This window comes from Vicugna pacos, chromosome 21 (genome assembly GCF_048564905.1).
Source record: "Vicugna pacos chromosome 21, VicPac4, whole genome shotgun sequence".
Taxonomy (NCBI): Eukaryota; Metazoa; Chordata; class Mammalia; order Artiodactyla; family Camelidae; genus Vicugna; species Vicugna pacos.
This window is the reverse complement of record NC_133007.1, coordinates 7,827,511-7,855,099: the sequence shown is the minus strand read 5'-3', so window position 1 is coordinate 7,855,099 and position 27,589 is coordinate 7,827,511. Positions and strand designations below refer to the sequence as shown.

The 27,589-nt window shown below is 42.9% G+C and overlaps 1 protein-coding gene and 1 long non-coding RNA gene across 2 annotated transcripts; one reads left to right on the top strand and one right to left on the bottom strand.

Moving 5' to 3' along the window:
• Positions 1-4,300: 4,300 nt before the first annotated feature.
• On the bottom strand, positions 4,301-19,048 carry NPHS2 (NPHS2 stomatin family member, podocin). The gene is made up of 8 exons (XM_031688810.2): positions 18,743-19,048; positions 16,869-16,972; positions 14,683-14,755; positions 12,988-13,070; positions 10,423-10,626; positions 7,819-7,874; positions 6,398-6,476; positions 4,301-5,247 (listed from the first exon to the last, which is right to left on the bottom strand). The coding sequence occupies exons 1-8, from the start codon at positions 19,014-19,016 to the stop codon at positions 4,969-4,971; spliced, it is 1,152 nt and encodes a 383-aa protein (XP_031544670.1). The 5' UTR covers positions 19,017-19,048; the 3' UTR covers positions 4,301-4,968.
• Positions 6,080-9,797, top strand: LOC140688024 (uncharacterized). The gene is made up of 4 exons (XR_012062683.1): positions 6,080-6,285; positions 7,129-7,292; positions 7,855-9,292; positions 9,499-9,797. It is a non-coding gene; the product is annotated as an uncharacterized lncRNA (long non-coding RNA).
• Positions 19,049-27,589: the final 8,541 nt, after the last annotated feature.

The window sequence follows — 27,589 nt, the reverse complement described above, 5'->3', positions numbered from 1 at the left end:
CACCACACACCAGACCTACTCCATGCATGTGGGCACAGTGTGATTCTCTCCCAAGAGATCTGGACCCACATTATGGTCCTACCAACTTGACCGTGGTCAGGTCACTTGTCAGGTACATTCTGGTATACATTGACTGGGCTTTCCTCTTGTTCTTGGCCTTTCCTAGCTGGAGAATCAATGACTCGGGTATTGCCTTGTTAACCTACGTTTTGCAATTCACTTTCAAAGACCCCTGGAAATTCCTTTTTTTTTAATGTAAGTATAGTTGGTTTGCATATTATGTTAGTTTCAGTGTACAGCAAACTGATTCAGTTACGTATTTTTTCAGATTACTTTCCATTATAGGTTATTACAAGATACTGAATATAGTTCCCTATGCTATACATTAAATTCATGCTGCTGATCTAGTTTACAGTGGTAAATAGTAATTTGTGTCTGTTAATCCCGTTCTCCTAGTTTATCCTCCCCACCCCTTCCCCTTTGGTAACCATAAGTTTGTTTTCTATGCCTGTGAATCTCTTTCTGTTTTTGTACTTAGATTCATTTGTATAATTTTTTAAGATTCCATATATAAGTGATATATAACATTTGTCTTTGTCTGACTTACTTCACTAAGTATGATACTATCTAGGTCCATCCATGTTGCTGCAAATGGCATTATTTCATTCTTTTTATGGCTGAGTAATATTCCATCACACACACACACACACACACACACACACACACATATCTTATGCCAATCATCTGCTGATGAGCACTTGAGTTGTTTATGTCTTGGCTATTGAAAATGGTGCTGCTATGAACATTGGCAGTGCATGTATCTTTTTGAATTAGAGTTTTCATCTTTTCTGGAGATATACCCGGGAGTGGGATTGCTGGATCATAGGGTAAGTCTGTTTTTAGTTTTCTGAGGAATCTCCATACTGTTTTCCATAGTGGCTGCACCAAACTACATTCCCACCAACAGTGTAGGAGGGTTCCCTTTTCTCCACACCCTCTCTAGCATTCATTATTTGTAGACGTTTTGATGATGGCCATTCTGACTGGTATGAAGTGATACCTCACTGTGGTTTTGATATGTGTTTTACTAATAATTAGCAATGTTGAGCATCTTTTCATGTGCCTGTTGGCCATCTGTATATCTTCTTTTGAAGAAATATCAATTTAGTTCTTCTGCCCAGTCTTTGATTGAGTTGTTTATTTTTTTGTTATGAGTTGTGTGAGTTGTTTGTGTATTTTGGGTATTAACCCTTTGTTGGTCACATCATTTGCAAATATTTTCTCACATTCTGACTTTTGTCTTTTCGTTTTGTTGATGGTTTGCTTTGCTGTGCAAAAGCTTTTAAGTTTGATGAGTCCCATTTGTTTATTTTTGCTTTTCTTTCTTTTTCCTGGGGAGACTGATCTCAGAAGATATGCTATGATTTATATCCAAGAATGTTTTGCCTGTGTTCTCTTCTAGGAATTTTATGGTGGCATGTCTTACATTTAGGTCCTTAAACCATTCTGAGTTTATTTTTGTGTGTGGTGTGAGGGGGTGTTCTAACTTCACTGATGTACATGCAGCTGTCCAGCTTTTCCAACACCACTTGTTGAAGAGACTGTCTTATCTCCATTATATATTCTTGCCTCCTTTGTTGTAGATTAGTTGACCTTAGGTGTGTAGATTTATTTCTAGCCTCTCTGTTCTGTTCCACTGATGCATGTGTCTGTTTTTGTGCCGGTACCACATTGTTTTGATAACTGTAGGTTTGTAGTATAGTCTGAAGTCTGGAAGGGTTATACCACCAGCTTTATTGTTTTTCCCCAGGGTGGCTTGGGCAATATGAAAAGCTGTTTTCATAATGATAGGCAAAGCTGCATTCCCATTATTTTCTGGCCAGACTTGCTGTATACTCTAACTTAAGAAATAAATAATGCAGAAAAAGAGAAAAACTGGTTCCACATAAATTTTAGGATTATTTATTCTAGTTCTGTGAAGAAAGGACAACCTCTCTCTGGTGATTTTGGGTCTGACAGCCGCAGTATGCCAGCCCTTAAGTCATATGCCTGTTCAATAAATGCAGGGCTAGACAGACCAGAGTCACCATCAGTCCCTGCATGCCCTGGAGTACCACTGTTGTAGAACTTGCCCTAGACTTGTCCCACTCACAACCATGTGGTTTGATCGTGGTGGACTCAGATACAAATTAGAACATGTGATCTCCTTTTATCAGCTTACAGCCTGCAATACACTGAATGTTTGTGTCCCCCTAAATTCATACGTTGAAATTCTAACCTTCACTGTGATAGTATTAGGAGGTAGGTATTGCCTTTGACTATTTCCTGTACCCTTTCACCCAGAACATCGTTTCAAAGCAACTTATCTCCATTACCCCCTTCCCATCGAGCCCTCCTATCCTAACAGCTGGTTAATACCTGAAGATACCACACGTCACTCAAGCGGACCTGGAAGGCGCCCTCTGCAAGGTAATGAACAACTTAAGTGCTGACTAGAGCTAGACATAAGAGGAGACCAGCCAGTGAGTGATACCATAGGCACTCCCCAGATATATGGGCAAATCTGCCCCTGACAAAAAGAACCATGCTATAAGGAATGATTAAGGATCATAAAGGCCATTATTACATTCACTTCTAATTGTTCTGTTCCTGCCTCTGAACCAACATGACTCTACCTCCTCCTCCATTGCTCATGCCAACATTTGCCAGCCTGAAACCAGGAACCATCTATATGGGATGAAAAGTGACCAGCAACCCTTGATGCCATCTTAACTCCAATAACCAGTACACTGGGATGAGTGTGGGCCAGCACAGTGGTGATGAGAAATACTTCCCATTTCAGTGATACTCTAATTGCCGTTTGCCCCTTAAGTGGGCTGGACCACCTATGACTATGCCCTAGCTGCTCCACAAAAGCAAACTGCAAACCCTGATAGATTAGACGTTTAGGAAAACACCCAGGAGTTCCCCCCAACTCCCAACCTATCACTGCCTCATCACTGCTTGCTTTCCTCTCTGGCACCGAACTCCTGACTCTGGCAAGTTTTGTTACCTGCCTTTGGCTTACTTGGATTTGATGGCCTTTTGGATTCCACACTTTGTGTTTTGACACTTCTACACGGATTAGAGCTCTGCCTGCTCTTTTGGCTTCAGAATCTTCTACTGCCTCCAGCAGAGACTACCCAATCCAGGCTTTCAGCACTGCTGCTCCCCCCACAAACAAGTACGGTCCTTGGGAGCGGGGACTGGGGAGACTTTTAATAAGATGTGGAAATATTTTTCAGAATTAGATAAAACAGCCTTTTGAAACAATATTTAAAGTTACCACCTCAATATTTAGCAGCCTTGTTATATCAGATTGTTACATCCATAAGTGAATTTGGCGTGGTTGTATGAATGTGTAGGTTCTGAAATCATCTAGTCCTGCATAATCTTGGGAAGATACGCCGCTTGGCTGAAGTCCTAAGCTAGCAAGATCGGATCAGAATGTGTAGTTTTCCCAGCTGTGAATGGAATGAGGAGGCGGCCTAGAGACGTGCAGCAGAGGTGCCCCTAAGGTTGGCATCGTTATATCCCGCTTTATTATAATACACTGTTAGGAAGGTTTTTTTAAATTGAGGTAACATTGGTTTATAACATTATGTAAGTTTCATGTGTACAACATTATATATTGACTTCTGGATACACTACAGTGTGCTCACCACCAGAAGTTTAGTTTCCATCCATCCCCACACAGTTCATCCCCTTTACCCAGTATAAAACAGTAACATCAAATAACGTGAAGAATCAAGAGGCAGTTTCAAGGACATAGCCATCACCAACTGGTGACGTACTGGGGGAGAGTTATCACCATTTTCCTCTCTACAAGCAGCACGGAAGCTGCCGTTACACGTAGCATTTTACTGACATCATGAGTTTAGTCATATTTTTGCAATTTTAGTAATGTTTTATATTGTTACTGATTTTTTAAGTTTATAGAGTTATTGTGCTTTCTTATTTATTTGGCTATTTTTTTCTGTAGGTAAATATTTCTGATTGTATTGGGCAAGTTAATGGAAAATAAGACAAATTATACTATAGGAATACATTTATATTAAGGAATTTCTGTATTCGAAAAGAATACTTCAGGACATGTATAGATCACATACTGTTTAAAAAATAAGTAACTGGTAAATTCCATACGAAAATACATTTGCCCCATATTTATAGTGATGCTTCCTCAGATTTTAAGCAACATGAATCAGATAAATGTTTTTGTCCTTTTATTTCTCTATCTAAAAAAGGAGTCGCCATAAAATAATTCCTTTAAAATTCTTTAATTAGGTATCAATTTTATATCCAGCCCAAGCACATCTCTTTTTCTTTCATTCATGCAGAAACATTTAAGTGTTACTGTGGTGCAACTCAGTCATCTTTGTTATGTGCAAATACATGGGGTGGACCATACAAGATTGGGTGTGGTGGGGGCGGTAAATGATTAAGATGTGCCTTCAAGGAGTTCGTAGGATAGTTGGAGAGAAGCCGGCATCTTAAGTACAAGATTACAACAGAATGTGATCAGCATAACGATAGGTGCATGTAGAAAGGGCTGTGGGAGCAACAAAGACCTTCCCAACGGGGTCAGAGGGCATAGAGCATAAAGAACACTTGGACTACATCTTCAGAAGTCAAAATTTAGCCATATATATATATAGACTGAAAATTCTTTCCAAAGTAGAACACTATCTAAAGCTCTTTCCCATAATTACTCTGATTAGATGATCTGCCTGAACATGTTATATGGCTTCCCTGTCACTGCATGATTTCACTGCCTCCTCATGTGTGTTGCTGCACTGTGACTTCACGCACTCCAAGGGCATTCCATATGGCAGTCAAAGAAAGGGCAGGAAGTGAGGACAGAGTGCCTTGCTCAGGGATGTGGCTGTTATATGGCAGCCCTCTTTGCAGGCACATTAGCCTTGTCTCCTCCTATAACATGGGAGAGTCTTTCTTCTTAGGATTCAATGGCTCAACAGGTTTGGAAGGATTTGGGAGGGGAATGCCTCCTTGAGTTCTGTTGCTTGGAGAAGATAGGAAATTTAGCAAGTCAAATGGTAAAGGTAGAACCACCGTGGGAGGTTTCTCTGTGGACAGAGATTGGAGGGTGTGGAGGTACCGAAGCTGAGCAGCAGCTGGAGTGCCTGATAGGATCTCGGCCGCCATCCTCAGGGACTCAGAGGCCGCCTTCTCCCCTTCTGCAGCGATCATCTAGACAACAGGTGTGAACAAAGCAAAGTGATCTTTCTTCTTTGCTCCATGAAGGTTTTAATCACTATTCAATGAGACTCAACAAGCAAGCACTAGCATGTGACAGGGGCTGCAAAGCACAGCAGAGCAGACTGTCTTTTTTCCTCAAGGATCTTGATCTAGGGAGAGAGATTATACTACGAATTGTAATTAGGGGCAGAATTTGCTAAGGACCATGACAAGTATAGATGAAGTGTTAGGGGAGTTATGTCTGGCAGGCCTTGAGAGATGAGTAGGTTTCGCCATAGAGAGAAAAGGTTGGCCAGCATTCCAGGCAAAGACATGGAACCCTGAAAGAATGACTCCCAACTCAGGCCAGCATTTCAGGAGAAAAAGCACCACGATCATCACCCAAATGTCACCTTAAAGCGGGCAGAGAGGACTGGACTCAGAGATCTAGAGGCAACTCTGCCCAGAGGACCACCTTCCTCCCCTTCCTCCTCCACCAACGCTCCAAAGTTATCCTCCCTCTTAGGTAGTTAGGGGTTTTTCTTCACCTACTTTCTGTTCTTTAAGAGAATCCCTCCTCCTCTCCAGTCTTCATTTCCCTCTTCCCGACACCCTTCCCACCCAGCACCTCAGTCCTTTGCTGGCAGCCACGTCTGTGCTGCTCACTGGCGGAGCTGGGTGGAGGCTGTGAGTGGCACAGCCTTGTCCCGGCTCTGGCATTGAGGAAATCGGGCCCTGATCATGGTTGTCCCTCCAGAGCTTGTGCAGAGCTGGGGATCAGGTGTGGGTGTTGTTAACCTGGAGGTGACAGGTGCCAGGGAAAGATGCCAGTGCAAGAGACGAGGGATGGAGTGTGGGGCGATGCCTTTAGGGAGAGAGTGACAGCAAGAGTTAAGGAGGAGGAGGTCACTGTCACCAGCAGCTTCAGAGAGAAAGGGAAACAGGAAGAGAGACGTTGCATTCGTCAAGCTATTAGCACACATTAAGAGAGCAATTTTAATAGAGCAGTGGGGGCATAAGCCAGACTCCCCCCAGCGCCTGGATGAACAGGTGAGGAGCGAAGGGGAAATGTTCTCCATGAGCAGGCCTTCTTTTGGATTCTCCGGGCTCCTAGGAGAGCAGCTGTGCGGGGGTCGGGACAGCCTGCTCAGGGCTGGCTCACCCGCACTTTGGCCTGTCTCTGCGCCTCGGCTTCCACCGCCAGCGAGTGCTGCAGCCCGGCCGGCAGCCTCACATCCTTACTGAAAGACAAAGCGCATGGGGGTCGGTAGGTGTGCAGCACTGCCCTTAGCCGCCGGGGCTTTCATACAGCCCTGCCACCTCCGCCGCCGTCCCTTCATGCTGCACAGCAAGTTCTGATTTCACAGAGGTACCACCCAGACCTCAGCGCAGACGATGGGCAGAGAAGAGCATCTCAAGGGTTAGTGTCTCAACTGCAGGTTTTTTATATCACTGATGCTATAGTAGAGCTATGTTTTTCTCTTTCCAAGTAAAATAAATTTTGTGTTGATGTAGTACGATGATTCGATGATTTTCCCACTTAAAGTTTAATCTAAATCCCAGCTATTAAATTTGAATAATGAAAAACAGCCCCGAAGAGCCATGCTATTAATAATAAGGGAAACCATCGAAGTTTATAAACAAGAACTGATTTTGAAAAGGGTAGACCTGACCAAATAAGAATAATACTTTAGCACATAAAAGATACAGAATTGTATTTGCCCCCGATGGTAACTATAAAAAGTACAGAGATAGAAAACAATCTGGCAGTTCATCAGACAGTTAAATATGGAGTTACCGTATGATCCAGGAATTCCACTCCTAGGTGGATACCTCAGATAATTAAGACCATGTCTTTTCACACAAAAGTTTGCATGTGAATGTTCATTGCAGCATGATTCATAACAGCCCCAAAGTGGAAACAACCCAAATATCCACCAACTGGTGAGAAGATAAACAAAATGTGGTATGACCACACAATGGAATAGTATTTGACTGTAAAAACGAATGAAGTACTGATTCATGCTACGCCATGGATGACCCCTGAAAGCTCTACGGTAAGTGGAAGAAGTCAGACACAAAAGGCCACATATTATGTGATTACATTTATATTAGATGTCTAGAATAGCCAAATCCAGACAGTGAGAGCAGATTAGTGGTTGTCAGGGGGCTGGGGGGTGAGAGGGCAATGAGGACTTTCTGCTTAATGGATGCAGACTTTCTTTGGGGGATGAAAATATTCTGGGAATTAGATGGTAATAGTGGTTGCACCACTGTGAATATACTAAAAACCACTGGGTTGTAATTTAAAATGGTTAAAAATGATGAGTCTTATGTGAATTTTATCTTTAAAAGATGTTAAAATCATTGGAGCTAAAATATTTAAGTAATTTGCCTAGATATTATAGATGTTGTGATATGGCTATGACATAATAGGTTAAATTTCTTCTCTTTCTTCCAAATTTATGCTAATATGGCTACAGCACTCATTCAATGAAAATAATTTTTCAAACAGAAAATTTTAAATAAAACCAAAATATTTCCCTTTATCATATTGTTCTTCCTGGTTAATCTCCTACCCACATTTCTGTTCTCTCCACTTTGATTCCCCAAATACAGGTCACTGAATCCAAGGCAACCTGTGGAGGGAAGAGTTGAGATGTCAGTGAGAACCTCTGGATGGGAGGAGAGCCCCCCTGTGCACTCATGGCCATTGTTCTGTACTGAGAAAGCACATTTCTTCTGAAAGACATTGCATACTTCCCTGTTTCATTTTAGCATTGCAGTGCCTTGCAGAAAGTTGCTTCACATGCACAGTGCCACACAATAAATATTTGTGGCATTGAAGATGGTGTAGTAAGCTGACAAATGGCTCCTAAAGACATCCATGCCCTAGTCCCTTGAACCTGGGAATGTCACCCCAAAGGAGACTGCAGATGTGATTAAGTTCAAGGATCTTAAAATGGGGCGCTTATCCTGGATCTTCCTGGTGAGCCCTAAATGTAATCACAAGTGTCCTTAGAGGAGGGAGGTGGAGGGAGATCCAACCACAGAAGAGGAGAAGGTGATGTGATGAGGTTGCAGTGTAATGCTCTGAAGATGGAGGAAGGGGCCACAAACTAAAGAATGCAGGTGGCCGCCGGAAGCTGAAAAAGGCAAGGAAATGGATTCTCCCCTCAAAGCCTCCAGAGGGAACCAGCCCTGCTTTGGCCCAGTGAAACTCATTTGGACTTCTGGCCTTCAAAATTATCAGATGTTAAATTGGTGATGGTTTGAGCCATCAAGTCTGTGGTAATCTGTTATAGAAGCAATAGGAAATAATACAGATGGTGTATTTGTGAAATCTGTTCTAAAATGCATTTTTTAGAGAACCAGAGTCTATAGTCTCTCTCTGATATGAGACTCTCTTCCACATAATATTCCCTTGCAGGTGCTTTTACTTCCTTCTGGCTTGTGGCACCCAGTCTCCCCCACCTCCCCATCCCAGGAGTGGGAAGAAACAGAGTGCAGGTTCTGAAAAGGAGGGGTAGGACATGGAGCAATATGTGAGCCATACTCTTTTTCCTTTTAACTTATTTCTGATTATTTCTTAGTGGCTAGATAAATAGTTAGCTTAGTGCATAGGGAACCCTGAGAAGGCTTATTTAGGGGGTGGATGAGAGGAAGGAATGTTGTAAAAGGCTTCACAGAGGAGGTGGCGACTTAAAGAACAATACGATTTTGCCTGTGGGGAAGAGGGAAGTATTCTGTGCGGAGCAACAGCCTAAGAGGAGGCATGGAAGCACAGAAGTGCTGAAGGCTGGGGAAACACTAAGTGGGCTGGCGTGTTAGATACAACTGGGGAAGGACGGCAAGACGGGAGGCTACAACAGCTGGGTCATTTATCCACTCATTTCCCCCCTCCCTAGAAAAAAACAATATCTGGCTGCTGTGTGACAGCCCTGTGCCAGGTACTGAGGACGAAAAGATGAATGAAATATGACCTCTAACATTACGGAGTTCATGGTCTGGGAAGACAGATGTGTGAAAATATACATTATAATTCAACATATCAAGGGTGAGCTTGAATGTCCAGCATCTGGACCTTCCCCTGTATCCGCTGGAGGGGAGGGGTGAGCCGGACGAGAGGCTGAAGGAGGACAGAGGGGAGCACCTGTGAGTGGTCTTACAGTTCCAGAGCAGCAGCTCCCCTGCGTCTCTTATTCCTCTCGTTCTTACTCTCTTCAGCTTCTCTTAGTTCTGAATTCTCCGCTTTTCCACTAGGATGCTAATCCCAGTTACATCGGTAACAAGTTGGATGAGTCACAAATATCTGGATACGTCGTTTTCTCAGCTGAGCATCTGCTCGGTCCCATCAAGCACAGTCATGATCAACGCCCTCCATCCTCAGCTCCTTCTAGGCGAGGTCCTCCTCCAGCTGGACACGACCCGTAGCCTCCTCACTCAGTTCTGGGCCGAGGTGCCCCCGGCTTCAGTGACAGGCTGGGTCACTGGTGGTAACCGCCACTTGACTGGCCCACTGCCCGGAGTCCTGCTCTGCTCTCACCTCCCTTCTGGATGCCTTTGCCAGCTTGTCTAGGTGAGAATCCAAGACGCCTGCCGGGCTGTGGGCCAGGTTGCTCAGCCTGCTGCCTGCGGGTTGCACAAGGCTGCCTGGGAGGCTGCACCTGCTCTCCTCCCCCTCCTCTCGGTCCAAATCAACTAAATCTAGATGATTTGATTGAGTAATTAGTCACGTAAGGGGCTGTGACATCTTACCTCTTTTTATCTGAAAGTCTTATTTGAACTTATCATTATTTCACGTTGCTTGTTTTTCTAACTACATTTAAACTCCCAGGAACCATTCCTTATCATCTGTGTGTCCCACCAACTCCTGTTAAGCCCCACCATCCCTGCCAGCTCCCATTCACCACCGTGTGCTGTGTGGGCACTTTACAGGGAGTCTAAAGCCACTAGGGGAGGTTGAGGGCAAAAACCATGACAATCAGGCCTGATCGGCACAAATCGGTGACTATGACCGGCTCGGGGTCAATCTGGCACCCTCTTACCCAGCTGTCAGCTCCTTGTGGAACAGTATGTTTAACAGTGAATGCATGACACATGGAAAATTCAATAAATGGCCAAGAAGAAAGGAATAGAAGATAAAAGGGTATTTTGACATGCTCAGTGTTTAATTTATGTAAGTACCTTTACATCTTGAGCAATGCTCTTCCTCTCTAGAAGAATTTCAGTGAGGGATCGATGTGCTAGGAGACGCTTCATGGTGGTCTGCACAAGGAACTGCACAGCTTTGGACACGTGAGCGAGACTGCGTAGGAGAAGAGAGGCATTCTCCAGCCGGTAGTAGCAGACGGCATCTATCTCCATTACAAACATGTCTTTGGTTACAACCTGGGCAGAGAAAGAAGTTTGGATGACAGGCCTGGTTCTTGGGCTCCTTTCCCACACGGGGACAGAGGAGCTAAATGTGTCCAAAGGATATTTTCTCAGAGTAAGATGATGTCAAGAAAAAGGAAAGAGCAGTTGGTCCACCCTTTAATCAAAGTAGACATTTTTTGGAAAATTATGGAGTTTTTATTAAATATACTGACGAAAGCACAATTTAAAGAAATCCCGTTGTAAATCCTTTTGTAAAAAAAATCGGGAATAATTTTCTCATATGAAAACATTCAGTTGATTGTGTGTCAGGTCTTTTTAAACCAACGCCAAAAAAAAAAATCTGCTAAAAGAGAACACGTTCTGGGAAAGAAACACTCTAATATATTGAGTGTATACTTACAGGGCAGATTGGTGATTCACATCAAAAGCCCTAAAAGGTGTATGTGCACAGCATTTCCATTTTTAGACATTAATCACAAGGATACATTTTAAGGATTTAGCTGCAAGGATGATATTCACAGCATTGCTTATTGTAATAAAAAATTAGAAATAACTGAATATCAATAATAGAGAATTAGTTGAGTAAATTCCATAGTTACTCTATTCAATTAATTGAGTAAAATCCATAGAATGAAGTGCTATGTGTCTTCAAATAAAGACGGAGAAACATAGCTAATATGTGAAAAGATGATAACAATAGATTGCTGAGTGAAAAAAGCCATGTTTTATAAAATGGTACAGATAGTACCATGATCTATAAATACCTGCCTGTAAATATAACGACATGTGTAGAAAAGTCTGAAAAAATACATTCCAAAATATCAACTCTGTGGGTAATAGGATTAGGTGTAACTTTTATTTTTTATATTTTATTATCTAAAATAAACCTTTTAAAAATATATCACTTTAATTTACATTTCTGTTTACCAAAAGAAAGAATAAGAGCCTCAGGCTGAAGGTGGGAGACAATTTAGGAAAGGCTTATAAATTTGAATCAGTAACAGGAAAATCTAGATGTCATTTCTATTTTTCTTTTAACTTTTAAATGTGGTAAAATACACACAACATCAAATTTACCATCTTGACCATTTTTTTAAGCGTACAGTTCCGTAGTGTTAAGTACATTCATATTGTTGTGCAAACAATCTCCAGAACTCTTTCATCTTGCAAAACTGAAACCTACTGAACAACTCCCCATTCTCTCCTCCCAGCAGCCGCTGCAACCACTGTTCACTTTCTGTCTCTCTGAATTTGGCTACTCTATGTTCCTCATATAAATGGAATCATTCAATATTTGTCTTTTGGTGACTGACTTATTTCACTTAGCATAATTTTCTCAAGATTTATCCATGTTGCAGTATGTGTCACAATTTCATTCCTTTTTAAGGCTGATTATTATTCCACTGTAGGTGTATACCACAATTTGTTTATCCATTCAGCCATCAGTGGGCACTTGGGTTGCTTCCACCTTTGACTACTGTGAAAAAATGATGCTATGAACATACGTATACAAATATCTCCTCAATACCTTGCTCCCAGTTCTTTGGGGTATATATGCAAAAGTGGAATTGGTGGATTATGTGATAATTCTATTTTTAATTTTTTGAGGAACTGTCATACTGTTTTTCTACAGTAGCTGTACCATTTTACATTCCCACCAACAGTATACAAGGGTTCCAATTTCTCTGCATCTTTGCCAACACTTCCATTTTTGGTTTTTTTCTTAATAGTAGCTATCCTAATAGATGTGAAGTGGTATCTCATTGTGTTTTTGATTTGCATTTCTCTAATGATTAATGATGTAGAGTATCTTTTCACGTGCTTGTTAGCCATTTGTATATCTGCTTTGGAGAAATGTCTATTCAAGTTTGCATTGAAATGCCTATTCAAGTCAAGAATATATACTATATACCATATATGGAGGGAAATCTGCTTTATTCAAAATCAGCTGATTTAAATATTAATCTTATCTAAAAATACCTTAAAAGGGACATCCAGGTGTATTTGACCGATTATCTGGGAACTGTGGCTTAGCCAGGTTGACACATAAAATTAACTGTTATAAAGGCCTTTTCCCATTTTTAATTGGGTTGTTTGCATTCTTGTTGAGCTGTATGATTTCTCTGTATATTCTGGATATTAACCCCTTATCAGATGTAATATTTGCAAATATTTTTTCCCATTCTATAGGTTGCCTTTTTATTCTGTTGATTGCCTCCTTTGAGATATAGGAGTTTTAAGTTCTTGATGTAGTCCATATTTCTCTTTTTCTTTTCTACTTTTGAGCATAAATAGTCATTTTCCTCTGGGCCAGAATTGATAGCTTGATCAGGGAAAATGTAGAGAGAAAGCAAAATCTATCACTTGGCTTACCTCATGAAAAGGTATCTCCAAGGTTTGGAGACGAAGGTCAACTTTGTGATAGGTGTCCAGGCAGGGCAAAAAGAAGAAAAGGCCTAGAAGAGAGGCAGGGGGAGTAACAGGGGAACGGCTAGCATGGAGGCCATTTGGGGTTCACTTTTTTGGCATCAAGCTGCACATTGCATTGCTTTTCTTAGCCTCCAACCACACATAAACCATTAGGCCATCCTATCTCCACCCCTATAGTGTGTTGTTGGTAAGGTTACCATATAATTTGTTGTTCAACCTGGAAAACTTTTGAGGGTGAAAAGAGAGCACGATTACAACTTACACCAGGACAACAGGCATAAACAGGAATTACCCCCAGAAAAATGGGCTATATGGTCACCTTGGTCATTATGCTGACCCATTCAGCTCTTGGGTTACATATCTATCTCCTCCACCAGATTTAAATTCTCTAACAAGACTCTCTTATGCATTACTGTTAGCCTTAGTGCCTAACTCAGTGCCTTTCAGGTGCTTTGTAAAATTATCATTGAATCCATGTGTGTACCAAGCTGACAGACTTTAGAGTCATCAACCTCTATGTGACATTTCTTAAAATGTGAGCCCCAGAGGTTATCAGAATAACCACATCAAGATACTAGCCTTCTGATTGGCTAATTAATCCTCACCCACCCAATGTAATGTATAGGATCAATGTTTTTAGATTGATTTATTGAGATTTTCTGAAAGCCCATTGGACACTGTTGGCTTCCGCAAGAGCCAAAGCTTTGCTGGAACCAGCAGCACCTGAGCCCAGGACCCCTCTGAAGAGCCACCCAGCTACTAGCCCTTCTCAGCCCCAATTAAGAAGGGTGCCAAAAACTAGAACCAGAACAAGGTGATCCTTGTCATGGAACTAGAGGGCCTGGCTGTATTTTTGTGTGGACCTATCTGCTGGTTATGAAACTTCAAACTCTGATTTGTGTCTCCTAGTCTGGTCTCTTATTCTCTGCCTGTGTCTATAGACCAGACTTGGAACTTGTACCCTTTCCAATATACACACAGTGGGACTTTGCTCCTTCTCATGTCTTCCTGGCTGGCTTGGATCTCCAAACTCCAACTATTAGAATATTCAGACTAACCATACTTCTGTCTGTGCTCCATAATCAGCTTGGACCTCTGGACACCAACTCTGCAAGATTTTGAGGTTCTGGAGATAAAAGACCATGTCCCATTCATCCATCTTGTACCCCTCGTAGTTAGACAATGTCTACAACACAGGAAGTGTTGAATCTGTATTTCTTAAACTCCACCAACTGAGGGTAAATTTGTTACATGGATGCTGAACTTTGCCTGTCTCACATGGTTTAGTCTAATTCCTTGGATTCTGAATCAGTTCAGCTTTGCTTTAAGAATCCACAGGACTCAGACCACATACACACTCTACTTCAACCAGTGCCTGGCCAGGGGTCCAAAGCCTACTTGCTATTTCAGCCAGCCTGGCTCTGGCATTTGGCTCTCCGCATCCACTCCCTTGGACATGGTAAACTAGTAGTAATGCCCTCCGAAGAGCTTCTCAATAACCTGTGTTACAAGTAACAGATTAGAAAATGAAGATATCATGAATCAAGTTACTTCATGTAATCTGAGGGCCATATTACAAATATGCATGGATTGAAGAAATTGGCAAGTTTTCTGGTGGGTAACAAAGGTGGTTCTCACCAGGGCCTTTGGCTCTTCCAGGAAGCAAATGTCCCAGTCGGAATATAATTACTCTCTCATACTCCTGTACAACCTAAAGGGAAATTTAATATTTTTAATTAAATTTAATACTCCAAGAAAGAAAAATGAAGTCTTCAAAAGACTTTGGCATGAGAGTGATCTGAGGTATAAGAAATTTCTTGTTTTGAGAACGAGGAAAGAGTTTCTGTTAATACTTACATTTCCAAATTATACACTTAATAAATGTAGAATTTTAGACACCAATGAAAAGAATATTGGTCACATTAATTTTTGAGCCCATGGATAGAATTTTGATTAAAGAGTCATAGTTGTCTAAAAAATAATTGCTTCCACCAAATCAAAGAAATCACAGCATATTTATTTAATCTTGTGTTTTGCTGTGGCTGATGCATTACTAGCTTTTACACGTATCACTCATTAACTGTTTAACAGACCTTACGGACCCGATGGCAACAGAAAATAGGAAAGTAATAGAGCAAGTCAACTGAACCAAAAGTTGGGTCTTTGAAAAGATAAACAAAATTGACAAATATTTAGCTAGACTGACTAAGGAAAAAGAGAGAGGATTCAAATTACTGAAATCAGGAATCAAAGAGGAATGACAGAGACATCACTACTGTCCTTACAGAAATAAAACAGATTATTAAGAGAAAATACTATGAGTGATTGATTATATGCCAACAAATTAGATAACTCAGATGAAATGGAAAAATTCCTAAAGTTATAAACTACCAAAACTGACTCAAGAAAAAAAAGAAAGACTAGAAAGACCTAGAAATAAAAGAGCAAATTAATAGCTAAAAAATTTCGCACAAAGAAAAGTCCCAGACCAGAAGACTTTACTGGTGAATCCTGCTAAACATTTAAAGAGGAATTAATACCAGTTCTTCACAAATTCTCCCAAAAAATAGAAAAGGAGGGAAATATTCCTAACTCATTCTCTGAGATCAATGTTACGTTGATACTGAAAAAGACAGAGACATCACAAGAAAACTATGAACCAATATCTCTTATGAACATAGATGCAAAAATCCTCAACAAACTACCAGCAACCTGACTCCAGTAACACATAAAAAGGATTTTACTCCAGAACCAAGTGGGGCTCATCCTAGGAATACACAGTTAGCTAACATCCAAAATTCAATGCTTGTAATATACTGTATTAGTAGAACATAGGGCAAATGTCATGTACTCATGTCAATGGGTGGAGAAAAGGCATTTGACAAAATCCGACACTGTTTCATGAAGATGAAGGAGAAGAAGAGAAAGAAGAGGAAGGAGCGCTTGCAGGAGGGGTGACTCTGACCACAGCCCCCGCAGCATCTGTAGTGTCCCCCCAAGGACGCGCTCTTCCCTGACAGCTCCGGCCAGAGACTAAGAATGGCAGGGCTACAAGGGTCTGGCTGTTTCTGCCCACTGTGGGACTCATCTAAGAGGCAAACTCTGCACTGGAGTTCCCTTTCAGCCTGGCCAAGGCTTTCTTGGAGGTGTACCACAGTCGGAGGCTCTTTCTGTCCAGTCCTTCCTTCCCCATCTCATATCACGAGTGTCAGATCTGCATTATTATCTGAAGGCTTTCCCTGCCTGCTCTTATCCCCCCTCCCCTTAATCCCTCACAAGCAATGTCTCCCCATAAATCCCTTGCACTTCTAATTCCATCTTGGCATGTTCTTCCTGAAATGATGCAGGTTTTCATTCACTTCAGGGACAGCCATGTGTAACCTCCTGTGGGCCCAAGGTAATTGCCATTTGTGGTCTATAGTAGCTGCCTGAGAAGCTTCCTGGAAGTGTCATCATGACCTGCTCTAGGCTGGTCTTTGTGTTACAGGGTGTAGATGAACTGGGTGTATCCCCTGTCCTGAAGTGGCTCTCAGTCTAATGGCAGAGATCAGGTATCCACAAATATGACATGTGTGGTAAGTGCTAGAAAGGATGTGAAAGGAGGGTGACCTGAGAGCACAAGGAAGGGAATGACAGTCTGGGGGAGTCAAGGAAGGCTTCACAGTTACACGGGAGCAGGTACAAAGGAGTAGGAGCTCTCTTAAAAGGTGAGTGGGGGTGAGGGCATTCCATGCCCATGTACCAAAACACAGAAATGAGAGTGGACATCGTCTGGTCAGTGAGAGGCACCAGGAAATTACTTACTGGGTCCACATGGATCTCACCTTTACGCAGAACCAGATGGAAAAAGGGAAGGTCAGGATAATGAAGAGCAGGGATGTGAGGACAAGAAGCCACTCACAGGCCCCTAAACTGGAAGACTTGGTACCTTAGAAAAAAAAAAGAGGATAAGAATAATTATACGAACTTCACCATATTCCCTGACTAGCACTTGTTAGTCCAGCCCTTGGTATTAGGGTCAGAGCAGTTTGCAGACTTTGCCGGAACTCGAGTGAGCTGGACATGAGAGTGGTCAGTTCACTCTGGGGTGCTGTCTGTATGACATAGGCTCCTGGAAAGACAGCAGTGGGTACACTGGAACCAGCACAGAATCTGGGCACAAGTTCTGGTACTAACTGAGGAGGAGGAAGGGACATTCCTGTTTCTGCTCCCCTTTCCTCTGGGAGCCACAGAAGCCTCCCAGACAAGGGCTCAGAAAGGCGGCCTCATCTTTCATGGGACTCAGCCATTGCTTGGGGGTCTTGGACTCTTGTCACTTTATAGTTAGAGAGACTGAGTGAGGCCCACAAGCTGAAGCTACTAGCCCAAGGCCATAGCTAGTTGATGGCAGTGCTGGTACTGTGGCCAGAAGTTAGGAACAGCACCCTGCAAGGATGGGCCTTTCAGTAAGACTGCTTACTCTGAAACCTGGCTTCTCTACTTCCCAGCTGTAGATCTTGGGCAAGTCACTTAATTTCTCAGCATTTTTTTTTCTCATTTGTGACATGGGAATGACAGTACTCAATAAAATACCTACTGTGTGTCTGGCACATAGTAGGGGCTCCAAAAATGGGGCTCCCTTTCCCTGCCCAGCTGATGTGGTCTGAAGCACAATCCTTACAGACCTCTAATCTCAGCATTACTGTAGCATTGAATCCAATAATGCTTTAATGACTAGAAATTTCTAACCACTGAAAGGGCAGAATTAGGCAAAACAGTTCTAACATGGTCCACATAGACTACACTTCAACCGCTGGGAGCTTTTTCAGGTCATAGCTTTCAATGCTGGTAGCCAGGAAATAAAATTTCATAGCAGCAAGTAATATAACACACTATTCCTTATTTACCTTCCTTTAAACCTCCCTCATCCTATAATTAAGGCGTAATGAGTTTTTCCCCTTCTATTCATCATAAAAAGGATGGGAATAAAATAAATTTATTCTTAACAGGAGCTTCACCTGCAGAAGCCAAAGAGACACCTTTGCTGGTGATTCCCTCTTTCGGTCTAATTTACCTCTTTTAAAGGTTGTACAGATTCTGCTCTGAGGTTTTTTGTTTTTGTTTTTGTTTTTGTTTTTGTTTTTTTCCTCCAGGCTTTGGTGAGGGTTAAAGCCCTCTTGTGGCTACTTGAGATTTAAACTGAGATCTGGCTTTACTTGGCTCTGCTGGCTCCCCTTCTTTGATCACCCCAAAGAAAGTGCAAAATGTTTTTAGGTAAGTCTGCGGGGTGCGGATGAGGAGAGAAGAATAAACTACATAGTTGCCCAGAACCAGCTCATGCATGCCTTTCCTTTAATTAGGTGCCCATATACCCTCCCATGGCCACAAAACCAGCTGCATGGTTCCTTTGGCACGTTTATTGGTTCCCAACCTGGACCACACTCCCTCCCACATCCCATCCACGGATGGCCCTTGAAAACAAAGGTATTTAATTGGTGTTATTTTTATTTCTTCTGATGCATTTTGGTCTCCACCACTGAGGGACTGGTGGGTCCTAACTCATGCATTTCACTTCCTGGGAATCTGAGCAGGCCCAGCAGGCTGCTCTGGCCTCGAAGGTTTCGGTGCTGTGATCCATTGTACCTAATCTGACATCCCCTGAGTACCACCTGGAAAGGCTGTACCCTCCCCCAAGGCCTCGACCTGCCGCTGTACGTACCTTCCTCGGGCCGCTCGCTCTCCAGCAGCGCCACCACCTCGGTGCCCTCCTCGCCGGAGCCCCGGACCTCATCCACGTCCACCACGGTGGCTGCCGGCGCCCGGGGCTCCTCCCGGCTCCCTGCCCGCCCGAGGGCCGGCCGCTCGGGGCCGGCATCCCGGCGCCCGCGGGCTCCGCCGCCCTTCTCGGCCTTCGCCCTCTTCTTCTCCTTGTTGGGGGACCCGCCGCCTCTTCCGTGGGCCTCTCTGGAGGAGCTCCGAGCCCTCTTCTCCATCCTCACAGTCGCTGGCGGGGATGCGGGGCGCGTCCCAGGGGGACTATAACGCCCGCGGGCGGGGGCGAGACCCGGCGGTGCGCGGGCGGGACTCCGCTCACGGTGAAACGGCACAGCTGTTCCTCAGAGGCGCTGTGGACGGAGCCCGCCCCTCCCCGGGACCGGGTGCCCACCTTCCACGATGAGTTTGTGTGAAAGCCCTTGTGCCGGTTTAAGGCATTTACAAATGTGTTTCTACAGATGAAACTTGGAGCCGAAATACCACAGAGGCCCTCAAATCGCTGAAGGTGTGATGGCGCTTTGCTTGGTGGTTTGTAAATATCATAATAGAATACGGTGTGCCGTCTTCGCATAAGGCTAGAGAGCTTAAGGGAACAGAAAAAGTCATCAAATTAGGGTAACTTTAAGGTGAAATTAGAAACTTCTTCCTAAGCACCCCTTTCCCCTTAAGGTCTCCGCAAGGGTGCCTTTCCCCTCTCCCTTAATTTATTTTATGCCCTGGCCCTACTCTTCCTGCTGAGGTTTTCATTCGTGGTGGTGTTGGCAGAATACTCCTGGGAAGATTTACATTTTAAAAGTGGAGGAAGGAACGTTCTTTCAGACCTCTCTCTCACTTATATATACTTATTATTTTTTTTACTAATTTATTATTATTTTTATTAATGCTTAACCCTGTTGATGATGTAATACTTCTTGAAGAATCAGAAGAGAAGAGATCTGATTTAATTTCCGTTTTTAGGAAGGGGACACTTTTGTCCTTGGTGGGGGGCTCCTTGTTCCCATGCTTCTTTGGTGAAGGCAGGAGTTTTGCTTTTTTTTTTTTGAAACTGTTTATTTTCCACCAACCTATTTCCATTTTAAGAGTTTGTGGGAAGAACAGCTTAAGACCACTCAGTGATTGTTATGACCCACTCAATGGCCTGAGCAGTGGGAGCTGCAGACCAGTCTTCAGTGACGGGCTGAGCACTCCAGTCTTCAGTAGGGAATTGCTGAAAAGGCACAGAGGACACCTGCACGCCTTCAGACCAGTCTGCACGTCAGGTTGAGTAGCAATGAACTCAGGAGGTGGAGTTGTCCATTCACCCTGAAATTCCTCCTTGGTCACAGCCTTTTCAAGCTGTGGCCTGATCTTCCTTTTCAATCTCTTCAGGATTTCTGCAGGATAGAGACCAGGCGTGACCTCCCATGGGTGTTCATGGGAGATGCTGCAGTGCATATGCAGAGCCTCCCGGAGCAGCCACCATGTCAGAACCACTGAGCAAGGTCCCTTTTTAGGATGTCATGGCAGGAGCCATCAAGCTGGTCTGAAAACAGAAAGGCCAAGTAGTGCCTGAGAGATCCAAGTAGAGTAAGACATAATGCAGAAAAGCAGAAAATGCGGGTCACTTTAAAAAAATGTTTCACCTCTTCTAAAAGCTCTCATACATTAAATCATACTTTTAGCAAGTATTACTACCTCTCATTGGGCCAGAGACCCCCTGTGGTGTTAAGCAGTTGATGGGGCAGGGAGGAGGTAATTGCTGCTCATGAATTTTGCTTTTTAAGGTTCACTGGCCATGCTGAATCCAGCAGCAGACTGGGGGCGCTGCCCCACCTGCATCTGAGGAACCTGAAACATTGAATAGATCTATTTCTTTTTCACTCTCTAGTAATAATTTGTTTCTCGCTGAATGGGAGGTTGGTCTACATAACCATTCAAACTGGAGATTTATAACTCTAGCTCAGATCACATTATGGAAGAAATAATGTTCACTAATTTTTAAATTTTTCAATAGTTCTTGAGTTCACATAGTGATAGTTTTATTTCCCCCTCTCAAAAAATGTTACTAAAGAATGAGGACCTGAAGTAACAGACTGGGTCTGGAAAAAGTATTCCACTACTTTCTTCCATTTATTCCAAGTTAGGCCACTGGGGATAAAGTAATTAAAAGATTAGTAATAAAGTAATTTAAGTAGATTTGTTTTTTTACCCTCTAAAACTGATTACTGTGTGGGCCACATAAGGGAGGGCTTCCTCTCAAGTGCCTGACTCAATTAATAGTTCCTGCCCAGAGCACCACATTGAGAAAAATTCTAAAGCTGCATTTGGCCCAAAGGGGGAAAAGTATCATGATTATTTAGTATTCACTCAAAATTAATAGTTGCTATTAAACATAGTTTCTTTATCATCCTGTAAAAATTTCCCTATTTGGAAAAGCATAAAACTGTAGCATTTATTGATTTTTTTTCCCGTTACAAATTAATCTGATCTAGAGCCCTAACTGTAGACTTAAACTAAAGTTGCACCTCAATTTTTGATCCAAGAATCGGTAGGATATCTGGCCAAATGATATTCTCAAAGCTGTACACTGCCTCCCAATACGATAAATGGGTTTCTTCCAGGAGAAAAATTGATGAGAAAAGGCCCTACTTGGTGGTGGGGCCCATGTTGGGCATTTGTTCTGTCTGCTTTGCTATAGGGCCACTGACAAGTTATATAATTGCTGCTTCATTTTCTATATCCATATATAACAGTAACAGAAGCACCTGCTTATAACACAGGTCTGTTGGGATTATGAAGGGTCATGACAACATCTGAGAAAGTGCATAACATTCCACGTTTAAAAAGTCAACACAGCATCTCTCAGGCGGAGGAGTTGGGGAGCGCTGAGGTAGCAGCGTGAGTCTTCAGCTGGCTGGCCTCATCTACTCTTGTCATGATATTGCTGTTTTCTTTTAGATTCCTTTTTAATTGAACATGTTGGTCATCCCTTTGCTGACAATATTATATGTACACATCTTTAAACTCTTAATACTTTAGTCCTTGTTTGGGTTTGTCAGGAGGTTGACCTCTGTGGGAATGGAGTTACTAGAAGAGGGGGAGGACCAATTAAATTTGCTGGCTTTGAAAATGGTGTTCATGGAAAAAGCAGTTAGCTGAGTTTATGACACAAACAATTGCACGCATGTGTTTCAGCATGTAACAGAGTGCTTTATGTATGTTTTCCATTTTTTCATCTAGAGTTATAAAAGGATAAACTCCAAGGTTTGATATTTAATAACAATAAAATTAAAAATTGGGGGAAAAAAGTTACTGGCTTTGAGTTTGTTTCCAAGACAAAGGTCGTGAAAGATCTCATGGCTTTCTAAATTAATATACTTAGTCCCATTTAGTGTCTTGAAATTTCATATCGCATGGATAAATGAAGAGTGAATATTGATTTATATGACTTATTTAATGGAAAAGCTGGAATTCATTATCACTAGGCAAAATTGCAAGTTGTAACATTTTACAGCTGGAAGAAACTACAGGAATTTGACTTTCTCAATTTTTAGATGGCAGTGAGGCCAACCAGGAGAGCACAGCAGTGGTCTAGGAAAGTGATGCTGATGCGAGTTGGATGCTGGCTTTGGCAGTGGGGACGGATTGGATTAGGAAATATTTCTGAGGTAGAGAATCGACAGAATTTGGTGACTTCGCGGGGTTATGAAGAGAGGGATGGTGAGGGATAAAAGACGTTTATAGGCTGAGCAGTTGGTCATAACTGCCGGTGTGTCTGTCAGACCCAATTTCCCTAATTGTACTGCTCTCAAGCATTTTATGTTCCAGCCTTCCTTTGCCTGGAGATGCAGTTATCCACTTGTCAGGTGCAGATAAAACTAACTTAACTTTTCTCTCAATTCACTTCACAGATGCATAGTAAGCACCTACTATATGTTTAGTACTGATCACCTCTGAGTTTGTAAAAGTAAGACATGCCATTGAGGAATCTATAGTCTAACAGGGAGAAAGAGGTATGTAAACAGATAGGTGTGATAGTGTATATGTTATGATAGAAAGATCTTCAGCAGGGTTTCTCCACCTCAGCACTGTTGACATTTTGGACCAGATAATTCTTTGTTGTACAGGACTGTCCTGTGTACTGTAAGATCTTTAGCAGCATCCCGGGCCTCTACCCACGACTAGATGCCAGGAGCACACACCCTTATCCCTCCCACCAGTTGGAGCAACCAATAACATCTCTAGACGTTGCCTAGTGCCCCTGGTTAAGAACCACAGATCTATAGGGCAGCATGAGGACACAGAGGAGGGGGTAAGTAATTCTGCCTGGCTGGAGTCAGAGGAGACCCAGTTTGAGCCACATTAAGAGATGGGCGGGTGATCCTCAGATGAGCTTCAAGAACTGGTCCTTCCAACCAGATTAAACGGCTACCTGAAATTCCCATAGCTTTTTGATAAGCTTTAAATACTTTTTTGTCACCATGAATGAGAAACGTATTCACACAATTTTACGTTTTAATTTATGTTTATTCATTTCCAGCGTTACTGCAGTATATTTGACAAATAAAAATTGTACATATTTAAGGTGTACGTATATATTGTGAAATGACTTAAAAGTTTTAAAAACCATTTTTTGAACATTTAATTTACAACGGTTGAACAAAGAACTGAACGTTTTCTTTCATCAACAAATGTAATTTTGATATTTCCTATGATGATACAAGTGGATTTCAAATCCACCGAGCTTTTCCCTAACGAGTATTTCAAAACAATGATGAAACTTGAGGGCCCAGCACGCGCATTACTAGTAAGGGCAAGGGCCGCGCAGCTAGAGCGGAGGCGGCCGGAAGCGGCAGACGCGCGGGGCGCCTGCAGGAACCCCGCTCCCTCCCGCGCGCTCCCCGCCCCCCGCGCTCCCCCCACCCCCCACCCCGCTCCCCCCGCCTCGCCCCCTGGCCCCGCGCGCTCCCCAGCCCTCGCCCCTGCGCTCCCGCCCCTCGCTTTACGCTGCGCAGACTCTGCGCTGCCGGACGGTACTTCATCCTCGGATGCGTAGGGGCGGCGCTGGCGGGAGAAGTAGGTCCTTGGCAGCGCGCAGCTTCTTGCAGCAGACTCAGTGAGTGTTGAAAGGCTCTTACCGTGCTACCTGGAGGCCTGTGGGCATGCCAGCTGACCCCGCTTGGTTGCCTTGTGGAAAGACTGGGCGGAGGTTACTTTTGACTGGAGGGTCCCCAGCGCCTCCTTTTACTCCAACCCACAAACTACCCTTATGGGCAGAGAAAATCGGTATCAGACTGCACACCTGTAATCTATTCATGGCACATGAGGCGGGAGGAGCTGTGGTTCTCACTTTAGCGGGCATCAGAATCACCTGGAGGGCTTATTAAACCATTGCTGGACTCCCCCCGCCCCCGTCCCAGGTTCTGGTTGAGCAGGTCTGGGGTGGGGTCTGAGAAACGGTATTTCTAACAAATTTCTGGGTTATTCTGCTGCTCAGGAACCAGAAGTTGAGAATCACTCTCATAGAGGTTAAACAAAGTGTTTTCTAAATACTCCTTTTAAAGCAACCCCTTCTCACTCCCCCTTATCCTGGTATTTATATATATATGCTTTTTGTCGGTCTTTGGTAAGATCCAGGAGAACAGGAACTTTGTTTTATTGTTGCTGTAGTTCCATCTTTTAGAACAGTGGTCTGGCACATAGTAGGAGCTCAAAGATATTTGTTCCTTGAATGAACATGCATTTAGGAAGGTATCAGCCAAAACTGAAGCCATGAGAGTGAAAATCGTCACTCAGGAAGAGGGGGAAGAGTAAAAAGAAGGGCCAAGGGGAGACCCTAGCAGGCACGAACAATGGAATGACAGAAATAAGAAATAAGAGCAGAAGGCCAGGCGCCAAGCCCGGTGCAGCAGCAGCAGCAGCATAGACACCCACAGAGGAGAGATTTTCAGAAAGGGAGGGGACACCAAGGGTAAACAGCAGAGGTCATCTGAGATGAAAAGATTGAAAAATCCTTAAGATTTGTCAATTAGAAGATTCGTCACTGATGATTTTGGTAAAATTAACTTAAGATGTCCATAGTAGTAGGCTGATGGCTTTGGACTGAGTAGTAAATGGTGGATGAAAAAGTGGGAAAAAATGAGTGTGGACTGTTTTATTCAAGGATTTGGCCATGAAAGAATGGCTAGAGGGTGTAGGTCGAAAGAGTTTCTCTCTCTCTCCGTGTGTGTCTCTGTTGTGTGTGTAAGATAAAATTATGCTCTAATCCTTTTTATGTTAAAGGAAAGGAGTCTGTAAAGAGATACTGAATATATGACTATAATAATAACCAAAGATCATGGTCCTAGAGGAGTTGCGGGGATAGACCCAAGAGGAGGAGGGATGGCCACTCAGCCTCTGAGACCAGGAAGAAAGATATGGGGGTGGGGCTGATTTAGAGGCTGGGGCTGAAGTTGAGGGATTTCATATATGAGAGCCTCCATTTTCTCTGGGAGTCCGAGCAAAGTCATCTTCTAGTGGTGAGGCAGGAGTGTGTCAAGAGTTTAACAGGGACGGCAAAGGCGTGCAGTAATTGCTGTCAGAAACATCAGATGGCCCCAAATTGGGCATGATGTTAAAAAAAAACAACTTGGGGAGGTAGGAGTGCTGTCTTTGTTCTGTCATGAACTTCTAACACCTACTCCCTCACTGCGTTTTCAAAAGATTCTCTCATACTTGTCATGAGGCATATATTAAAGTGTCAGAAGCTTAAGACACACACACACACACACACACACACACACACACACGCACGCACGCACGCACACGCGGAGAAACTCATTACTGGCTGTTTTCTAAGGCAGGAATGCTGGTAGGAGCAGCTGCAATGGAAATACACTCCCAGATGCAAGCAGGGTGGGAGGAGACCAGGTGCAGGCAGTTATTAAGAGGAGAAAAGTGGACTCTGGTCATCATAATAGGCTGCAGGATGGAAAACACGTTGGTCTGACTCACAGAGCTCTCTGGTTGTGGTATTTTTTATTAATTGCAGGATTCCAGGGAATGAACTCAACATACAACCCACTAAGTCTTTTTGATTTGTGTAACTACAAAAGCAAACAAAACACAATTCTAGATTTGGGGAATAGAGCCCTCTCATGAGTGAGAGACATGACTTGTGTCTATTCCCAGAACTATATCAGATCCCAGACCCAGAGCCTCTTCAGTGTAGCCTAAATGTTCTTAAAGATGAATGCTATTGGAATGTTGTACCTAAGTACTGCAAACCTTCATCCCAGCCTTTCCACAAAGGCCTTGCTTTCCCTTATGGATAACTTCTGGGAAAAAAGAGGAACTCAAACTTTTCAGTGATTATCACTACTTTCAAACAAACATTAACTTCTGGGACCCAAACTGTCACTGCTTGCAATCAACATTCTGAGATTATAGGGGTTAGGAGATAAATGAATTGAGTTCTTGTCCAAGTTCACCTTTGGGCAGGGCTAGTAGGCCTGTGAATTCATCCTATGGTTAGTACCCTAGTTGCCAAGTAAATAGCTGGAATAGGTAATCTTAGCAACTGATAGGATTCGTACATGGGCGCATTCATTGAGCAAGGTTTATTCTGGTAGAAAATGCCAATTGAAGTACATCAAAAGCATTACCACATTCCTGGAGAATTAGAGGTGTCACCATCAAAGGTGTGAAAGGGGCTGGTGTGATGGTTCCACCTCATTCCCACTCACTTCACAGTTTAGCCATCACGTACGTCTGACAGGTGTCAGAGGGTGACAGTACATTTCAAACCCAAACAAGTGATGATCCCAACTGTGGCTACCCTTCCAAATGGGGTCTCCTGATTGAAGCAACTCAGCCCCTGACAGTTTGCAGTTGTTGATCTGGGATTTAGCTCGAGTGTCTTTGTGAAAATCTCTCTTTTCACACTATGCACCAATAACTTTCTAGATTCAGTCAAAAGTTTTATGTTTTTGTTGCCTATAACTCTGTTATATCCTTGTTCATTTCTATTAGTTTTTTCACTTGGGGATCATAATTGTACCTTTCTCAGAGTAACTGGGAAGAAAATGAGATAATCCATGTAAAAGAGCATGTCATAAGTACTCACTATGTGTTATCTCAGATAAACGAGGATGAGAATCTGGGGTAATACGTTTTTTCAATTCATTGTTCATTTTACTGGAGTCGTTCTCAAGTTATTTAGTGAGATTGTAAACTTTCAGAATCCTTGCATGTCTGAAATGTCTTTCTTCCATTTGAGTGCTGATTTGGCTGGGTAAAGGATTCCAGTTTCAGCTTTGAAGATATTGCTCCATTGAGAAATCCAATGACAATCTAATTTCCACTGTTTTCTAGGTAACCTATTTCTATAAAAAATCTCTTGATTCTCTTTCTCCTAGTTTCTGTCTAGGATGGGATCTTTTTTTCATTAGTTATCCTAAGGATTCAGTGAGTCCATCTAATCTGAAGATGTGTGTTTTTCTTCAAATTTGGGTCATTTTTTTCCTTTTTTAACCTCCAATCCTCAACACCGTTCTGTTGTTTCTGTAACATAGGTCATTCAGATGCTGGAGTGTCTGGATCCATTCTTCATGTCTCTTCATTTTCCTTGTTTTCTAATTTGCTATTTAGCCCTGCCCATTCTCCTAGAAACCAGCTCATCTCAATTTTCTGTCATTCAGAGATTCCTCAGTATTCTTAGTTCATCAATGGAACATTTTTGTTGCCTAGAGTTGTTTTTTTGTTTGTTTTTGGTATTATGTCATAGGATTTTATATGGAAGATAAGGTAGATGTGTGTGCTCTGGTTTCCTTCT